Raw genomic sequence first — 18765 nt, 5'->3', positions numbered from 1 at the left:
GAGTGGAGTGGGATTATTTGTGGGAGGTGTTGAGGAGATTTGGTTTTGGAGATGGGTATGTTAAATGGGTGCAGCTGTTGTATAGGGCCCCGATGGCGAGCGTGGTCACGAATGGACGGGGATCTGCATATTTTCGGCTCCATAGAGGGACAAGGCAGGGATGCCCTCTGTCCCCATTATTGTTTGCACTGGCGATTGAGCCCCTGGCGATAGCGTTGAGGGGTTCCAAGAAGTGGAGGGGAGTACTTAGAGGAGGAGAAGAACACCGGGTATCTTTGTATGCGGACGATTTGTTACTATATGTGGCAGACCCGACGGAGGGGATGCCAGAAATAATGCGGATACTTGGGGAGTTTGGGGATTTTTCAGGGTATAAATTGAACATGGGGAAAAGTGAGTTGTTTGTGGTGCATCCAGGAGAGCAGAGTAGAGAAATAGAGGACCTACCGTTGAGGAAAGTAACAAGGGACTTTCGTTACCTGGGGATCCAGATAGCCAAGAATTGGGGCACATTGCATAGGTTAAATTTAACGTGGTTGGTGGAATAAATGGAGGAGGATTTCAAGAGATGGGATATGGTATCCCTGTCACTGGCAGAGAGAGTGCAGGCGGTTAAGATGGTGGTCCTCCCGAGATTCCTCTTTGTGTTTCAGTGCCTCCCGGTGGTGATCACGAAGGCTTTTTTTAAAAGGATTGAAAAGAGCATCATGGGTTTTGTGTGGGCCGGGAAGACCCCGAGAGTGAGGAAGGGATTCTTACAGCGTAGCAGGGATAGGGGGGGGCTGGCACTACCGAGCCTAAGTGAGTATTATTGGGCCGCTAATATTTCAATGGTGAGTAAGTGGATGGGAGAGGAGGAGGGAGCGGCGTGGAAGAGATTAGAGAGGGCGTCCTGTCGGGGGACTAGCCTACAGGCTATGGTGACAGCCCCATTGCCGTTCTCACCGAGGAACTACACCACAAGCCCGGTGGTGGTGGCTACACTGAAGATTTGGGGACAGTGGAGACGGCATAGGGGAAAGACTGGAGCCTTGGGGGGGTCCCCGATAAGAAACAACCATAGGTTTGCCCCGGGGGGGAATGGATGGGGGATATGGAATGTGGCAAAGAGCAGGAATAACGCAACTGAAAGATCTGTTTATGGATGGGAAGTTTGCGAGTCTGGGAGCGCTGACCGAGAAATATGGGTTGCCCCAAGGGAATGCATTCAGGTATATGCAACTGAGGGCTTTTGCGAGGCAACTGGTGAGGGAATTCGCGCAGCTCCCGACATAAGAGGTGCAGGACAGAGTGATCTCAAAGACATGGGTGGGGGATGGTAAGGTGTCAGATACATATAGGGAAATGAGGGACGAAGGGGAGACTATGGTAGATGAACTAAAAGGGAAATGGGAAGAAGAGCTGGGGGAGATCGAGGAGGGGCTGTGGGCCGATGCCCTAAGCAGGGTAAACTCGTCGTCCTCGTGTGCCAGGCTAAGCCTGATTCAGTTTAAGGTATTACGCAGGGCGCATATGACTGGAGCACAGCTCAGTAAATTTTTTGGGGTGGGGGTCCGGGTCGAACCAAGCTGGGGGTTGGCTATATTTGGGGTTGCACAAGAGCCGGGAGTGCAGGAGGCGAGAGAGGCCGATGTTTTGGCCTTTGCGTCCCTAGTAGCCCGGCGCAGGATATTGCTAATGTGGAAAGAAGCCAAGCCCCTGGGGGTGGAGACCTGGATAAATGACATGGCAGGGTTTATAAAGCTAGAGCGGATTAAGTTTGTTCTAAGGGGGTCGGCTCAAGGGTTCACCAGGCGGAGGCAACCGTTCGTCGAATACCTCGCAGAAAGATAGATGGAATGGAAAAAAGAAGGCAGCAGCAGCCCAGGATGGGGGGGGGGGGGGGGGGGGGGGGGGGGTGGAGGATCCATAAGGACTCTCAGGGTTGTTAATATATACTGTATAATATGTATAGGTCGTTGCTACAGATAATTATATATTGGACTGTTAAATTATATTTTTGGAGTGTTACTTGTGATAAGGCAGTTGCCAATTAGGGTTAGTTTTCATTTTTGTTATTTATTATTTATTGATTTTTTGTTTATAAAATAGGTCATTGTTATTTGTGTTGTTATAATATTGTGTAAAGGATGCACAATGTACTGTGTTGGTTGACCAAAAATTTTCAATAAAATATTTTATTTAAAAAAAAGGGTACTCAGGGATGGGGAATTCCAGGACAGCAACGCACACATCCTCCGCAATAATTTTTTTAAAACTGGTGCTATGAGATGGGAAAATTAGATTAAGAAAGAGAGAGTGTAAGGATGAACGACTGTGAGAAAGGAATGTGTTCAGGATGGTTCTCTGAATCGGGATATTTTAAATCCAACAAATGGTGAATCAAATGCTGGATCTAGTTCTCGGATACAAAGTCAGCAGCGCGAGAGGTTTTATGGAAAATGGCAATATCATGGATGCTGCGTATTTGGACTTTCAAAGAGGTTCCAGATGGTGCCAACAATACATGTTTTCCTGCTGCAGATTAGATGGCCTTCATTTTTATACAAGTGTGTCTTTGGGATCTTGCAGTGCAGAAAAATGACTGCAGCATTCAGTTATCCAATCGCTCTGACTTGACTGCAGCTCATCTGGGGCATTGCTGAGAGTGATGTTAAGATGCTGCCCAGCTGCAATTCCTTGTTCTGCGGTATGAATTTGAGAAGAAAAGCCATCGGCTGTGTTAATGAAGGGACGCTGCGGTTTACAATGTTTGCATGGGCAAACTTGGCACACAAAACATTATCTTCCCCTTTAACAAGCTGAAGCCTGCACCTACAATCCATGGGCTCGAGCCCAGGGCAGAACCACTATAATATTCAAATTACCTTCATTGCTTCCTGGTGACCTTTCGGTATTTGACAGCGTAATATAAAGAAAATAGATTGCAAATCTTCTTGAGAGAGATTTTCACTGATGTCCACCAACAACTGCCTATGTTAAAGGGAGACAGGGATAAAAAGCATCAATTAGTTTCCCTGAACACATCAACAGTCCATTGTCCTGAATCCCTAAAATAATTAAATAGGTAATAGAAAGGTGGCACGGTGGCACAGCGGTTAGCACTGCTGCCTCGTAGCACCAGGTTCAATTACGGCCTTGGGTGACTGTCTGTGTAGAGTTTGCACGTTCTCTGTGTCTGCGTGGGTTTCCTCCGGGTGCTTGGGTTTCCTCCCATTGTCCAAAGATGTGGTTAGGTGGATTGGCCATGATAAATTGCCCATTAGTGTTGAAAGGTTAGGTGGGGATATGGTGTTAGGGTGGGGCCGTGAGCATGGGTAGGTCGATCCAGACTCAATGGGACTGAATAGCTTCCTTCTGAACTGTAGGGATTCTCTGATTCTACGAAAGGGGGCAGAAATATAAAGGGGTGCAAGTTCTGTTACAGATATTAGAGCCTTGGTCAGAATACTGTGGTTAGTTTCAAACACTGTAGAAATATGTAATGGCATCGAAAGGAGTGCCTTACAGATTCACCAGTCACACCACTGCGAAAATGGTTAAATTATGAGGAAAGATTGCACATACAAGGCTCATATTCCATTGTAACAAGTCTTAGAACACCAGGTTAAAGTCCAACAGGTTTGTTTCGAATCACTCGCTTTCGAAGCACAGTTCCTTCCTCAGGTGAATGAAGAGGTGGGTTCCAGAAACAGACAAAGTCAAAGATGCAAGAAGATACTTTGAATGCGAGTTTTTGCAGGTAATAAAATCTTTACAGGTCCAGACAGAGCAACTACAGAGAGGAATAATCACTGGTTAAAGAGGTGTGAATTGTCTCAAGCCAGGACAGTTGGTAGGATTTTACAAGCCCAGGCATGAATGTAATAGAACATAGAACAATACAGCGCAGTACAGGCCCTTCGGCCCACGATGTTGCACCAAAACAAAAGCCATCTAACCTACACTATGCCATTATCATCCATATGTTTATCCAATAAACTTTTAAATGCCCTCAATGTTGGCGAGTTCACTACTGTAGCAGGTAGGGCATTCCACGGCCTCACTACTCTTTGCGTAAAGAACCTACCTCTGACCTCTGTCCTATATCTATTACCCCTCAGTTTAAAGTTATGTCCCCTCGTTCCAGCCATATCCATCCGCGGGAGAAGGCTCTCACTGTCCACCCTATCCAACCCCCTGATCATTTTGTATGCCTCTATTAAGTTTCCCCTTAACCTTCTTCTCTCCAACGAAAACAACCTCAAGTCCATCAGCCTTTCCTCATCAGATTTTCCCTCCATACCAGGCAACATCCTGGTAAATCTCCTCTGCACCCGCTCCAAAGCCTCCACGTCCTTCCTATAATGCGGTGACCAGAACTGTACGCAATACTCCAAATGTTGCCGTACCAGAGTTCTGTACAGCTGCAACATGACCTCCCGACACCGGAACTCAATCCCTCTACCAATAAAGGCCAACACTCCATAGGCCTTCTTCACAACCCTGTCAACCTGGGTGGCAACTTTCAGGGATCTATGTACATGGACACCTAGATCCCTCTGCTCATCCACACTTTCAAGAACTTTACCATTAGCCAAATATTCCGCATTCCTGTTATTCCTTCCAAAGTGAATCACCTCACACTTCTCTACATTAAACTCCATTTGCCACCTCTCAGCCCAGCTCTGCAGCTTATCTATATCCCTCTGTAACCTGCTACATCCTTCCACACTATCGACAACACCACCGACTTTAGTATCGTCTGCAAATTTACTCATCCACCCTTCTGCGCCTTCCTCTAGGTCATTGATAAAAATGACAAACAGCAATGGCCCCAGAACAGATCCTTGTGGTACTCCACTTGTGACTGTACTCCATTCTGAATATTTCCCATCAACCACCACCCTCTGTCTTCTTTCAGCTAGCCAATTTCTGATCCACATCTCTAAATCACCCTCAATCCCCAGCCTCCGTATTTTTTGCAATAGCCTACCGTGGGGAACCTTATCAAACGCTTTGCTGAAATCCATATACACCACATCAACTGCTCTACCCTCGTCTACCTGTTCAGTCACCTTCTCAAAGAACTCAATAAGGTTTGTGAGGCATGACCTACCCTTCACAAAGCCATGCTGACTATCCCTGATCATATTATTCCTATCTAGATGATTATAAATCTTGTCTCTTATAATCCCCTCCAAGACTTTACCCACTACAGACGTGAGGCTCACCGGTCTATAGTTGCCGGGGTTGTCTCTGCTCCCCTTTTTGAACAAAGGGACCACATTTGCTGTCCTCCAGTCCTCTGGCACTATTCCTGTAGCCAATGATGACATAAAAATCAAAGCCAAAGGTCCAGCAATCTCTTCCCTGGCCTCCCAGAGAATCCTAGGATAAATCCCATCAGGTCCCAGGGACTTATCTATTTTCAGCCTGTCCAGAATTGCCAACACCTCTTCCCTACGTACCACAATGCCATCTATTCTATTAGCCTGGGGCTCAGCATTCTCCTCCACAACATTATCTTTTTCCTGAGTGAATACTGACAAAAAATATTCATCTAGTATCTTGCCTATCTCTTCAGACTCCACACACAATTTCCCATCCCTGTCCTTGACTGGTCCTACTCTTTCCCTAGTCATTCGCTTATTCCTGACATACCTATAGAAAGCTTTTGGGTTTTCCTTGATCCTTCCTGCCAAATACTTCTCATGTCCCCTCCTTGCTCGTCTTAGCTCTCTCTTTAGATCCTTCCTCGCTACCTTGTAACTATCCATCGCCCCAACCGAAACTTCACACTTCATCTTCACATAGGCCTCCTTCTTCCTCTTAACAAGAGATTCCACTTCCTTGGTAAACCACGGTTCCCTCGCTCGACGCCTTCCTCCCTGTCTGACCGGTACATACTTATCAAGAACACGCAGTAGCTGATCCTTGAACAAGCCCCACTTATCCAGTGTGCCCAACACTTGCAGCCTACTTCTCCACCTTATCACCCCCAAGTCACGTCTAATGGCCTCATAATTGCCCTTCCCCCAGCTATAACTGTTGCCCTGCGGTGTATACTTATCCCTTTCCATCATTAACGTAAACGTCACCGAATTGTGGTCACTGTCCCCAAAGTGCTCTCCTACCTCCAAATCCAACACCTGGCCTGGTTCATTACCCAAAACCAAATCCAACGTGGCCTCGCCTCTTGTTGGCCTGTCAACATATTGTTTCAGGAAACCCTCCTGCATACACTGTACAAAAAACGACCCATCTATTGTACTCGAACTACATCTTTTCCAGTCAATATTTGGAAAGTTAAAGTCTCCCATAATAACTACCCTGTTACTTTCGCTCATATCCAGAATCATCTTCACCATCCTTTCCTCTACATCCCTAGAACTATTAGGAGGCCTATAAAAAACTCCCAACAGGGTGACCTCTCCTTTCCTGTTTCTAACTTCAGCCCATACTACCTCGGAAGAAGAGTCCCCATCTAGCATCCTCTCCGCCACCGTAATACTGCTCTTGACTAGCAGCGCCACACCTCCCCCTCTTTTGCCTCCTTCTCTGAGCTTACTAAAACACCTAAACCCCGGAACCTGCAACATCCATTCCTGTCCCTGCTCTATCCATGTCTCCGAAATGGCCACAACATCGAAGTCCCAGGTACCAACCCATGCTGCCAGTTCCCCTACCTTGTTTCGTATACTCCTGGCATTGAAGTAGACACACTTCAAACCACCTACCTGAACACTGGCCCCCTCCTGCGACGTCAAATCTGTGCTCCTGACCTCTATACTCTCATTCTCCCTTACCCTAAAACTACAATCCAGGTTCCCATGCCCCTGCTGCATTAGTTTAAACCCCCCCAAAGAGCACTAACAAATCTCCCCCCCAGGATATTTGTGCCCCTCAGGTTCAGATGTAGACCATCCTGTCTGTAGAGGTCCCACCTTCCCCAGAAAGAGCCCCAGTTATCCAAAAATCTGAATCCCTCCCGCCTGCACCAGCCCTGTAGCCACGTGTTTAAATGCTCTCTCTCCCTATTCCTCATCTCACTATCACGTGGCACGGGCAACAACCCAGAGATAACAACTCTGTTTGTTCTAGTTCTGAGCTTCCATCCTAGCTCCCTGAAAGCCTGCCTGACATCCTTGCGACATGATGCGACATGAATCCAAGGAACTTGGCTATAAGTTCCTGCTCGGCGATTCTGCGTTGTCGCGCGTCCTTAAGGCCGCCTTGGAGAATGCTTACCCGAAGTGTAGCCATCTGGGATGGCCACTTACAAAGGATCCCGGGAAATATGGCCACCTGCAAAAGACCATGGGAAATATGGTCAACCCAGGACTCAGATGCTCAGAGCTTATGTATACTGGCAACTCATAACTAGACGCTATCAAAACCCCCAGCTACTTTGCATTCTAAAGGCCCATTTCCCCAGAACAAAACACCTGTACTCAGGTAACAGATACAGAAACATCGGCGCCACTCCCTTTGCTCAGGGAGCCCAAACAGCCACGGTCAATGACCGCTTAGGACACGCCCAGCCATCGAGGCACCCACCCCTTTATTAGCCAAAATCGAAGGCAGTAATCAAAGCCTGCCAAATTATTGGGTCCAAAGCTAAGGACCGCCCAAAAGAGCACGAAACCCCAGAAGGATAAAGAGAGACACAGCCATGTGTTCGGTCTCTCTTGGCCCTGACATACGCCTAAAACCAAGTGTAGCATCACGACCAGAAGACAAGTTCAAGACCAACGATCGCTACCAGACAGTGGAGCCCAGCAGAAATGAAGTCATTTCTCCAGACCCAGCCACGCAAGATCAGAACAAAGGCCTTGTTCCTCTGCATAAAACCGGGTGCCTGAAGTTAAGTACAGGTTGTTGTAGTGTTAGGTGTAATTTAGCTTGTAGTGTTTTATGTTGCATGTCGAAGTAATTCTTGTGTGTAAATAAACTATCATTGAACTTAAACTAACTAACTGGTTGTTTGGTCTTTGATCGATATCCGGTAAAACCTTGTGGTGGTATCATTTGATACCTGGCGACTCTGAAAAGCAATATCATCATTAATAACTGTCATATCAGTATCCAGTTAAAAAGAGCAACAGAAGATCAGAGGCTGATTGCCCTTGACTGCTGAAGTGTTCCCCGACTGTATATATGTTCCTGGAACCCACCTCTTCATTCACCTGAGGAAGGAGCTGTGCAAGGAGCTGTGCTCCGAAAGCTAATGATTCGAAACAAACCTGTTGGACTTTAACCTGGTGTTGTAAGACTTCTTACTGTGCTCACCCCAGTCCAACGTCGGCATCTCCACATCATTTTCCATTGAGTAGAGAAGGTTAACGGGTGATCCAATTGCAATGTTTAAGATGATTAAAGGAATTAATAGATGAGGTGAAACAAATTCCTCTGGTGGAGAAAATCCAGAACAAGGGAGCTGAAGCCTAAAATTCAGGGGAAGCACTTCCTCACATGAAAGATTAGAGGATACAGACCCAAGGCAGGTAGATGGAGTCAAGAGACAGATGAACCATAGACTAAATGAATGGTGGAACGGGCTCAAAGAGGAGTGAACGGACAATTGCTGTTCCGATGGACAGATCGACGTTTTGATTAGGCCCACAGTCCGTCACCCGGCTGAGTCACTAACATTGCAGCCTCACCTTGACAATAAAGGGACACAAAGCAGCCCAAACACACAAAACAAAATCATTTGAGCACTGTGATATTCCGTGAGTATGAGCATTGTAGCCTGAGGAATAAGACTAGTTTCCATGCTGATGCACTTGAATTTAATCACTACGGCCTATTGCGTACTGCAACAAAAAACTGCTTTGCACAGGGACCCAGGTTCAATTCTCGGCTTCGGTCACTGTCTGTGCGGAGTCTACACGTTCTCCCCGTGTCTGCGTGCGTTTCCTCCGGGTGCTCCGGTTTCCTCCCACAAGTCCTGAAAGACGTGCTGTTAGGTGAATTGTACATTCTGAATTCTCCCTCTGTGTACCCAAACAGGCGTCGGAGTGTGGCGACCAGGGGCTTTTCACAGTAACATCATTGCAATGTTTTCTTTTTATAAATTTAGAGTATCCAATTAATTTTTTCCAATTAAGGGGCAATTTAGCACGGCCAATCCACCTAACCTGCACATCTTTTGAGTTGTGGGGGCAAAACCCACGCAAACATGGGGAGAATGTGCAAACTCCACACGGACAATGACCCTGGGCCGGGATCGAGCCTGGGACCACGGCGCCGTGATACTGCAGTGCTAACCACTGTGCCATTGTGCTGCCCTCATTGCAATGTTAATGTAAGCCTACTTGTGACACTAATAAAGATTAATCAACCTCACTTTTCTGTCTGTGCCCCCCCACCAAATCACCCTTTGATTGTCAATCAAGAATCTAACCCAGCCTTAAAAATATTCAATGACCCTGTCTCCTGCTTCCTGGGGCAGGGAGTTCCACAGACTCGAGAAGAAAATATATCTCGTCTCCGTCCTGAATGGGAGACCACTTATTTTTAAACCCCTCCCCGCACCCCAGTCGCTAATCTCTCCCACAGGGGAAACATCCTTTCAACATTCACCCTGTCAATTCCCCTCAGAATCTTATATGTTTCTACAAGATGACCTCTCAATCTTCCAACACAAAGGGATACAGGCCCAACTTATCCAACCTTTCCTCATAAGATAACCCCCTTCGTCCCAGGAATCAGGCGAGTGAATCTTCTCTGAATTGATTCTAATGCATTTATATCTTTTCTTCAGAAAGGAGACCAAATAGGAGGATAAATAGAAGCCGTTATTCGGAGATTAGTTTTACCTGTACGAAGATATGTATCCATGACCATCCTTAAAAGACACCGGGTCAGCCTTCATTTTTTTCAGAATATCGAACCTTTTTATTCGGTAAATCAGTTCCGCTAGGAGCTCAAACCTCAGCAGATTCTGCTTGCTCAAGATCTCAAACAGGTCTTTCACTTCCTCAATGGCTGAGTAATCTTTGAGTACATCCAGGCACAAAAACGCTACGGTGGCCCTTTCGTCCTGGGACAGTTCGCCAGATATTTGCAAAGCTAATGGTCTGATGTCCTTATTGCACTGGCTCAACATCATAGAACGTTGAAGCAAGCAGCCCAAAGTGTTCCTCACATGAAGCTAAGGTTCCACCAACTGATTATCTCGTGCTGTGATCTCATCTCTGATGACACCACCAACTTCTTCTTTCCAACACCCAACGAAACTCAGAGACCTAAACTAGGAGATGAACATCAGTGAACTGATCACAAACAATTTCTGGTTATTACACTGAGTCACGGAACCCAGGATTAAGGGTAATGCTCCAGATTTCATTCTAAAGCTGTGCTTGCTGCGCTGATCTGTCATTGCTACATTTCAGCATCCGCAGGTCACAGCACCCAGCTCATCAAAGCCTCAGTCATTGTACACAGTCATTGTCAACAACAAAGCAGACAACAACAGCAAGAGAATACATTAATTTTTTCAGAGTTTTCATTAGGATTTTGAATTCTAGGTCATAATATTAATGGGTAATGCAGAGGGCGCTTTACTCTGTATCTAACCCCATGCTCTACCTGCCATGAGAGTGTTTGAAGAAACAGTGCAGAGTGGCTTTACTCTGCATCTAACCCCGTGGCTGTACCTGCTCGACAAGTGTTCGATGGGGACAATGTAGAGGGAACTTTACTCTTCATCTAACTCCATGCTGTACCTGCCCTAGAGTTTTTGATGGAGACAGTGAAGGGGGAACTTTACTCTGCATCTAACCTCGTGCAGTACCTGTCCTGGAAGTGTTTGATGGGGATAGTGTAGAAGGAGTTTTACTCTGTATCTAACCCTGTGCTGTACTTACCCTGCGAGTGTTTGATGGGGACAGTGTAGAGGTAACTTTACTCTGTATCTAACTCTGTGCTGTACCTACCCTGCAAGTGTTTGATGGGAAGAGTGTAGAGGGAGTTTTACTTTGTATCTAACCCCATGCTGTACCTGCCCTGAGAGTGTTTGATGGGGACAGTGTAGGAGTTTTACTCTGTATCTAACTCTGTGCTGTACCTGCCCTAGAGTTGTTGATGGAGACAGTGAAGGGGGAACTTTACTCTGCATCTAACCTCGTGCAGTACCTGTCCTGGAAGTGTTTGATGGGGACAGTGTAGAGGAAGCTTTAGTTGTATCTAACTCCATGGTGTACCTGCCCTGGGCGTATTTGATGGCATCAGTGTGGAGAGAGCTTTACTCTGTATTTAACACATGACAATTAGATAAAATGTATTTATACTTAACCATTTTCTATTAATTCCCTACTGCTTCTCCCCTCCCCCTCCAATATCTCATATCCAGTTTCAGTCAATTCCGCCATCCTAACTAATATTGTGGCCTTCTTTCAATAACTCCCTACACCCCTCCACATCTCCCTTTCCCCGCCAATCTGCTTCCTCATCTCCCCCCAATATCCTGTACCCTGTTTCAGAATTTTGCTATCCGTCTGCCCAGTTTTGCTCTCTCTCTAACACCCCCATTTCCTATATTCAGTAAAACCCAACACCACTCCCCTGTCTTGCTCCTTTTCATTAGACTCTGAGAAGTGGGCCATTCTTTTTTTCCAATTTCATTCCTCAATGATCAGTTTTGGAGTCAGTTTATTTTGTCCCTATTATTTCTTTTTTAAAATAAATTTAGAGTACCCAATTCATTTTTTCCAATTAAGGGGCAATTTAGCGTGGCCAATCCACCTAGCCTGCACATCTTTCGGTTGTAGGGGCGAAACCCACGCAAACACGGGGAGAATGTGTAAACTCCACACGGACAGTGACCCAGAGCCGGGATCAAACCTGGGACCTCGGCGCCATGAGGGAGCAGTGTGAACCACTGCGCCACCGTGCTGCCCTATTTTGTCCCCATTATTATTTGTTGTGTGGTTGTTTATCCTCTTTATTCAGTAGAACAATTTTATTCTGGCCCTGGTCTCCCTCCGTCTCATTAACAACTACCTCAGTAATAACTCGTGTTGGTTTCAGCTAATTCATTAGACCTTTTCCCCATGACAATCTTTTACAAGTACCCTGTTCCTTGCTGGTGCTGATGTTTAGCCACATTCTACTCACCAACTCCCAATGTTGCACTGCCTTCGTCAGGATGGTTGCTCTGCCCATTGCATGTGTGAACAGGCTATGAATCAGAATCCCCCTTTGGATCTGATAGTTGGTTAAATGGGAAACCTAAATGGGAGTCAAAAGAGAGATTTGATTTAACCCGTTTACAGCGATGATGGCGAATGGAGGGTGTAGTCTGCCTGGGGCTCTCCAACAGGACATTCCCAGTTTGGAGTCAGGGAAGTGAAGCTTCCCATTCCTCTGCAGCCTGCCCATATTCCTTACCCTATCCTCTACACCGTCCTTTTCCAGCCAGCCTCAGTCTCCCATGATAATTACCAGTACATAGGATATATGGCACAGAAAGGCCAACCTTTCTACGCCAGAGTTTATGTTCCACTTAAGCCTCCTCCTATCCTTCCTCATCTAAATATATCTTTGTAATTCTGTATTCCTGTATCTGCCTTCACGGTAGAAGGCACTGAAAGCATTGCAATAATGGCAGAATATCAAGTGTAAAAAGAATGGAGGAAGAGAAAACCATCAGTGTCACTGGACAAAAAAACAGGGAAAACTAATGGGACTTGACTGAAGCCCCGTGGTCTGTATCCGAGGGGTTTTCAGACCATTCGGCCCATCATTTGTCCATCAAGTTTCACTCTACACATTGCGTTTTGCGTCATTAGGGTTGCCGCCTCCCCAAATGGGGGTAGGAAAGGCCTTTTGGCCCTCCAACCTGTTCTATCTCTATCTGTACTCAACTCTGCCCACCCTCCCTTCCCCGACTCTAATTTTAAAGGTCATATCCCCTTATCCTGGGCTCTCCCACCAGTTCCTACCCCATCAACTCCTTTAATTATCTTAACCCCCTTTGAGGCTCCAGGAGGGGAAGCGGCCAGTCCGTGTAGCCTGGCCTGAGGAAGGAGCCTCCAATCTCTAGGCCAGCGGCTTCTCATCACCTCCCATCCCCGCAACCCGTCAGCGGAATAGGAGGGTCCCCGGGTCCGGGTCTCGATCCGTTCTGCCGTGAGGTGATCGCGGGGCTGCTGGAGTTACCGCGCCCGGTCCCGCCCCAGGGCTGGGTTCCGTCATCACCCGGCCCAGCCTCACCCCGTGTCACCCTGGCCCCGATCCTCCAGCTGCCGCACAAAGTGAAACCGAAAGCTTCACATCAAAGTCCGAACCCGAACCGACCCCGCTCAGCCCCGAACCCAGCTCACCGAGACCCAACCCAGCTCAGCCCGAGTCCCAACCCAGCTCACCCGAGACCCAACCCAGCTCAGCCCCGAACCCAGCTCACCCGAGACCCAACCCAGCTCAATCCGAGTCCCAACCCAGCTCACCCCGAGTCCCAACCCAGCTCACCCCGAGTCCCAACCCAGCTCACCCGAGACCCAACCCAGCTCACCCGAGTCCCAACCCAGCTCAGCCCCGAACCCAGCTCACCCGAGACCCAACCCAGCTCACCCAAGTCCCAACCCAGCTCAGCCCCGAACCCAGCTCACCCGAGACCCAACCCAGCTCAGCCCGAGACCCAACCCAGCTCAGCCCCGAACCCAGCTCACCCGAGACCCAACCCAGCTCAGCCCGAGACCCAACCCAGCTCAGCCCGAGTCCCAACCCAGCTCAGCCCGAGACCCAACCCAGCTCACCCGAGACCCAACCCAGCTCAGCCCGAGACCCAACCCAGCTCAGCCCCGAACCCAGCTCAGCCCGAGTCCCAACCCAGCTCAGCCCGAGACCCAACCCAGCTCAGCCCGAGTCCCAACCCAGCTCAGCCCCGAACCCAGCTCACCCGAGACCCAACCCAGCTCAGCCCGAGACCCAACCCAGCTCAGCCCGAGACCCAACCCAGCTCAGCCCGAGACCCAACCCAGCTCAGCCCGAGTCCCAACCCAGCTCACCCAAGTCCCAACCCAGCTCAGCCCCGAACCCAGCTCACCCGAGACCCAACCCAGCTCAGCCCGAGACCCAACCCAGCTCAGCCCGAGTCCCAACCCAGCTCACCTCGAGTCCCAACCCAGCTCAGCCCGAGTCCCAACCCAGCTCACCCGAGACCCAACCCAGCTCAGCCCGAGTCCCAACCCAGCTCAGCCCGAGTCCCAACCCAGCTCACCCGAGACCCAACCCAGCTCACCCGAGACCCAACCCAGCTCAGCCCGAGTCCCAACCCAGCTCACCCGAGACCCAACCCAGCTCACCCGAGACCCAACCCAGCTCAGCCCGAGTCCCAACCCAGCTCACCCGAGTCCAAACCCAGCTCACCCGAGACCCAACCCAGCTCAGCCCGAGTCCCAACCCAGCTCACCCCGAGTCCCAACCCAGCTCACCCGAGACCCAACCCAGCTCAGCCCGAGTCCCAACCCAGCTCAGCCCCGAACCCAGCTCACCCGAGACCCAACCCAGCTCAGCCCGAGTCCCAACCCAACTCAGCCCGAGTCCCAACCCAGCTCACTCCGAGTCCCAACCCAGCTCACCCCGAGTCCCAACCCAGCTCAGCCCGAGTCCCAACCCAGCTCAGCCCCGAACCCAGCTCACCCGAGACCCAACCCAGCTCAGCCCGAGACCCAACCCAGCTCAGCCCGAGTCCCAACTCCGCTCACCCCGAGTCCCAACCCAGCTCACCCCGAGTCTCAACCCAGCTCAGCCCGAGTCCCAACCCAGCTCACCCCGAGTCCCAACCCAGCTCACCCCGAGTCCCAACCCAGCTCACCCCGAGTCCCAACCCAGCTCAGCCCGAGTCCCAACCCAGCTCAGCCGAGACCCAACCCAGTTTAGCCCGAGTCCCAACCCAGCTCAGCCCGAGTCCCAACCCAGCTCAGCCCGAGTCCCAACCCAGCTCAGCCCGAGTCCCAACCCAGCTCACCCGAGACCCAACCCAGCTCAGCCCGAGTCCCAACCCAGCTCACCCGAGTCCCAACCCAGCTCAGCCCGAGTCCCAACCCAGCTCAGCCCGAGTCCCAACCCAGCTCAGCCCGAGTCCCAACCCAGCTCAGCCCGAGTCCCAACCCAGCTCAGCCCGAGTCCCAACCCAGCTCAGCCCGAGTCCCAACCCAGCTCAGCCCGAGTCCCAACCCAGCTCAGCCCGAGTCCCAACCCAGCTCAGCCCGAGTCCCAACCCAGCTCAGCCCGAGTCCCAACCCAGCTCAGCCCGAGTCCCAACCCAGCTCAGCCCGAGTCCCAACCCAGCTCAGCCCGAGTCCCAACCCAGCTCAGCCCGAGTCCCAACCCAGCTCAGCCCGAGTCCCAACCCAGCTCAGCCCGAGTCCCAACCCAGCTCAGCCCGAGTCCCAACCCAGCTCAGCCCGAGTCCCAACCCAGCTCAGCCCGAGTCCCAACCCAGCTCAGCCCGAGTCCCAACCCAGCTCAGCCCGAGTCCCAACCCAGCTCAGCCCGAGTCCCAACCCAGCTCAGCCCGAGTCCCAACCCAGCTCAGCCCGAGTCCCAACCCAGCTCAGCCCGAGTCCCAACCCAGCTCAGCCCGAGTCCCAACCCAGCTCAGCCCGAGTCCCAACCCAGCTCAGCCCGAGTCCCAACCCAGCTCAGCCCGAGTCCCAACCCAGCTCAGCCCGAGTCCCAACCCAGCTCAGCCCGAGTCCCAACCCAGCTCAGCCCGAGTCCCAACCCAGCTCAGCCCGAGTCCCAACCCAGCTCAGCCCGAGTCCCAACCCAGCTCAGCCCGAGTCCCAACCCAGCACAGCCCGAGTCCCAACCCAGCTCACCCGAGTCCCAACCCAGCTCACCCGAGTCCCAACCCAGCTCAGCCAGGAGCCCGGACCCCAACCCAGCTCAGCCCGAGTCCCAAACCAGATCAGACCGAGTCCCAACCCAGCTCACACGAGTCCCAACCCAACTCAGCCCGAGTCCCAACCCAACTCAACCCGAGTCCCAACCCAGCTCACCCAAGACCCAACCCAGCTCAGCCCGAGTCCCAACCCAGTTCACCTCGAGTCCCAACCCAGTTCAACTCGAGTCCCAACCCAGCTCAGCCCGAGTCCAAACCCAGCTCACCCGAGACCCAACCCAGCTCAGCCCGAGTCCCAACCCAGTTCAGCCCGAGTCCCAACCCAGCTCACCCGAGACCCAACCCAGCTCAGCCCGAGTCCCAACCCAGCTCACCCGAGACCCAACCCAGCTCACCCGAGTCCCAACCCAGCTCAGCCCGAGTCCCAACCCAGCTCACCCGAGACCCAACCCAGCTCAGCCCGAGTCCCAACCCAGCTCACCCGAGACCCAACCCAGCTCACCCGAGTCCCAACCCAGCTCAGCCCGAGCCCCAACCCCAACCCAGCTCAGCCCGAGTCCCAACCCCAACCCAGCTCAGCCCGAGTCCCAACCCAGCTCAGCCCGAGTCCCAACCCAGCTCACCCGAGTCCCAACCCAGCTCAGCCCGAGCCCCAACCCCAACCCAGCTCAGCCCGAGTCCCAACCCAGCTCACCCGAGACCCTAACCCAGCTCACCCGAGTCCCAACCCAGCTCACCCGAGTCCCAACCCAGCTCAGCCAGGAGCCCGGACCCCAACCCAGCTCAGCCCGAGTCCCAAACCAGCTCAGCCCGAGTCCCAACCCAGCTCAGCCCGAGTCCCAACCCAGCTCACCCCGAGTCCCAACCCAGCTCAGCCCGAGTCCCAAACCAGATCAGACCGAGTCCCAACCCAGCTCACACGAGTCCCAACCCAACTCAGCCCGAGTCCCAACCCAACTCAGCCCGAGTCCCAACCCAGCTCACTCAAGCCCCAACCCAGCTCAGCCCGAGTCCCAACCCAGTTCACCTCGAGTCCCAACCCAGTTCACCTCGAGTCCCAACCCAGCTCAGCCCGAGTCCCAACCCAGCTCAGCCCGAGTCCCAACCCAGCTCAGCCCGAGTCCCAACCCAGCTCACCCGAGACCCAACCCAGCTCACCCGAGTCCCAACCCAGCTCAGCCCGAGCCCCAACCCCAACCCAGCTCAGCCCGAGTCCCAACCCAGCTCAGCCCGAGTCCCAACCCAGCTCAGCCCGAGTCCCAACCCAGCTCAGCCCGAGTCCCAACCCAGCTCACCCGAGTCCCAACCCAGCTCAGCCCGAGCCGCAACCCAGCTCAGCCCGATCCAAACCCAGCTCACCCCGAGTCCCAACCCAGCTCAGCCCGAGTCCCAACCCAGCTCACCCGAGTCCCAACCCAGCTCGCCCGAGTCCCAACCCAGCTCACCCCGAGTCCCAACCCAGCTCACCCCGAGTCCCAACCCAGCTCACCCCGAGTCCCAACCCAGCTCAGCCCGAGTCCCAACCCAGCTCAGCCCGAGTCCCAACCCAGCTCAGCCCGAGTCCCAACCCAGCTCACGCGAGTCCCAACCCAGCTCACCCGAGTCCCAACCCAGCTGACCCGAGTCCCAATCCAGCTCACCCGAGTCCCAACCCAGCTCGCCCGAGTCCCAACCCAGCTCACCCCGAGTCCCAACCCAGCTCACCCCGAGTCCCAACCCAGCTCAGCCCGAGTCCCAACCCAGCTCAGCCCGAGTCCCAACCCAGCTCACCCGAGACCCATCCCAGCTCAGCCCGAGTCCCAACCCAGCTCACCCGAGACCCAACCCAGCTCACCCGAGTCCCAACCCAGCTCAGCCCGAGTCCCAACCCCAACCCAGCTCAGCCCGAGTCCCAACCCAGCTCACTCGAATCCCAACCCAGCTCACCCGACTCCCAACCCAGCTCACCCGAGTCCCAACCCAGCTCAGCCCGAGTCCCAACCCAGCTCGCCCGAGTCCCAACCCAGCTCACACCGAGACCCTAACTCAGCTCACCCGAGTCCCAACCCAGCTCACCCGAGTCCCAACCCAGCTCAGCCAGGAGCCCGGACCCCAACCCAGCTCAGCCCGAGTCCCAAACCAGATCAGACCGAGTCCCAACCCAGCTCACCCGAGTCCCAACCCAGCTCACCCGAGTCCCAACCCAGCTCACCCGAGTCCCAACCCAACTCAGCCCGAGTCACAACCCAGCTCACCCAAGACCCAACCCAGCTCAGCCCGAGTCCCAACCCAGTTCACCTCGAGTCCCAACCCAGTTCACCTCGAGTCCCAACCTAGCTCAGCCCGAGTCCAAACCCAGCTCAGCCCGAGTCCCAACACAGCTCAGCCCGAGACCCAACACAGCTCAGCCCGAGTCCCAACCCAGCTCACGCGAGTCCCAACCCAGCTCAGCCCAGTCCCAACCCAGCTCAGCCCGAGTCCCAACCCAGCTCACCCGAGTCCCAACCCAGCTCACCCGAGTCCCAACCCAGCTCACCCGAGTCCCAACCCAGCTCACCCGAGTCCCAACCCAGCTCAGGCCGAGCCCCAACCCCAACCCAGCTCAGCCCGAGTCCCAACCCCAACCCAGCTCAACCCGAGTCCCAACCCAGCTCACTCGAGTCCCAACCCAGTTCACCCGAGTCCCAACCCATCTCACCCGAGTCCCAACCCAGCTCAGCCCGAGTCCCAACCCAGCTCGCCCGAGTCCCAACCCACCTCACCCAGAGTCCCAACCCAGCTCACCCCGAGTCCCAACCCAGCTCACCCCGAGTCCCAACCCAGCTCAGCCCGAGTCCCAACCCCAACCCAGCTCATCCCGAGTTCCAACCCAGCTCAACCCGAGTCCCAACCCAGTTCACCACGAGTCCCACCCCAGCTCAGCCCAAGTCCCAACCCAGCTCAGCCCGAGT

At 52.6% G+C, this 18765-nt stretch overlaps 1 protein-coding gene across 4 annotated transcripts in view; it reads right to left on the bottom strand.

Annotated features, from left to right (window-relative positions):
• The window catches only part of LOC140394342 (CASP8 and FADD-like apoptosis regulator), an 80721-nt gene extending 67426 nt beyond the window's left edge, over nucleotides 1-13295 (bottom strand). Inside the window, exons 1-4 of one of the 4 annotated variants that reach the window (XM_072481557.1) lie at nucleotides 13201-13295; nucleotides 12103-12216; nucleotides 9804-10237; nucleotides 2868-2973 (exon numbers count right to left, since the gene is read on the bottom strand). In XM_072481557.1, the coding sequence (XP_072337658.1) occupies nucleotides 2868-2973; nucleotides 9804-10096 (399 nt within the window). In that variant the 5' untranslated portion in view covers nucleotides 10097-10237; nucleotides 12103-12216; nucleotides 13201-13295. The other 3 variants (XM_072481544.1, XM_072481562.1, XM_072481551.1) reach the window with 3 other exon arrangements.
• Nucleotides 13296-18765: the final 5470 nt, after the last annotated feature.

The sequence above is a fragment of the Scyliorhinus torazame genome, chromosome 2 (genome assembly GCF_047496885.1).
Source record: "Scyliorhinus torazame isolate Kashiwa2021f chromosome 2, sScyTor2.1, whole genome shotgun sequence".
Taxonomy (NCBI): domain Eukaryota; kingdom Metazoa; phylum Chordata; class Chondrichthyes; order Carcharhiniformes; family Scyliorhinidae; genus Scyliorhinus; species Scyliorhinus torazame.
This window is presented reverse-complemented; position numbering and strand designations above follow the sequence as displayed.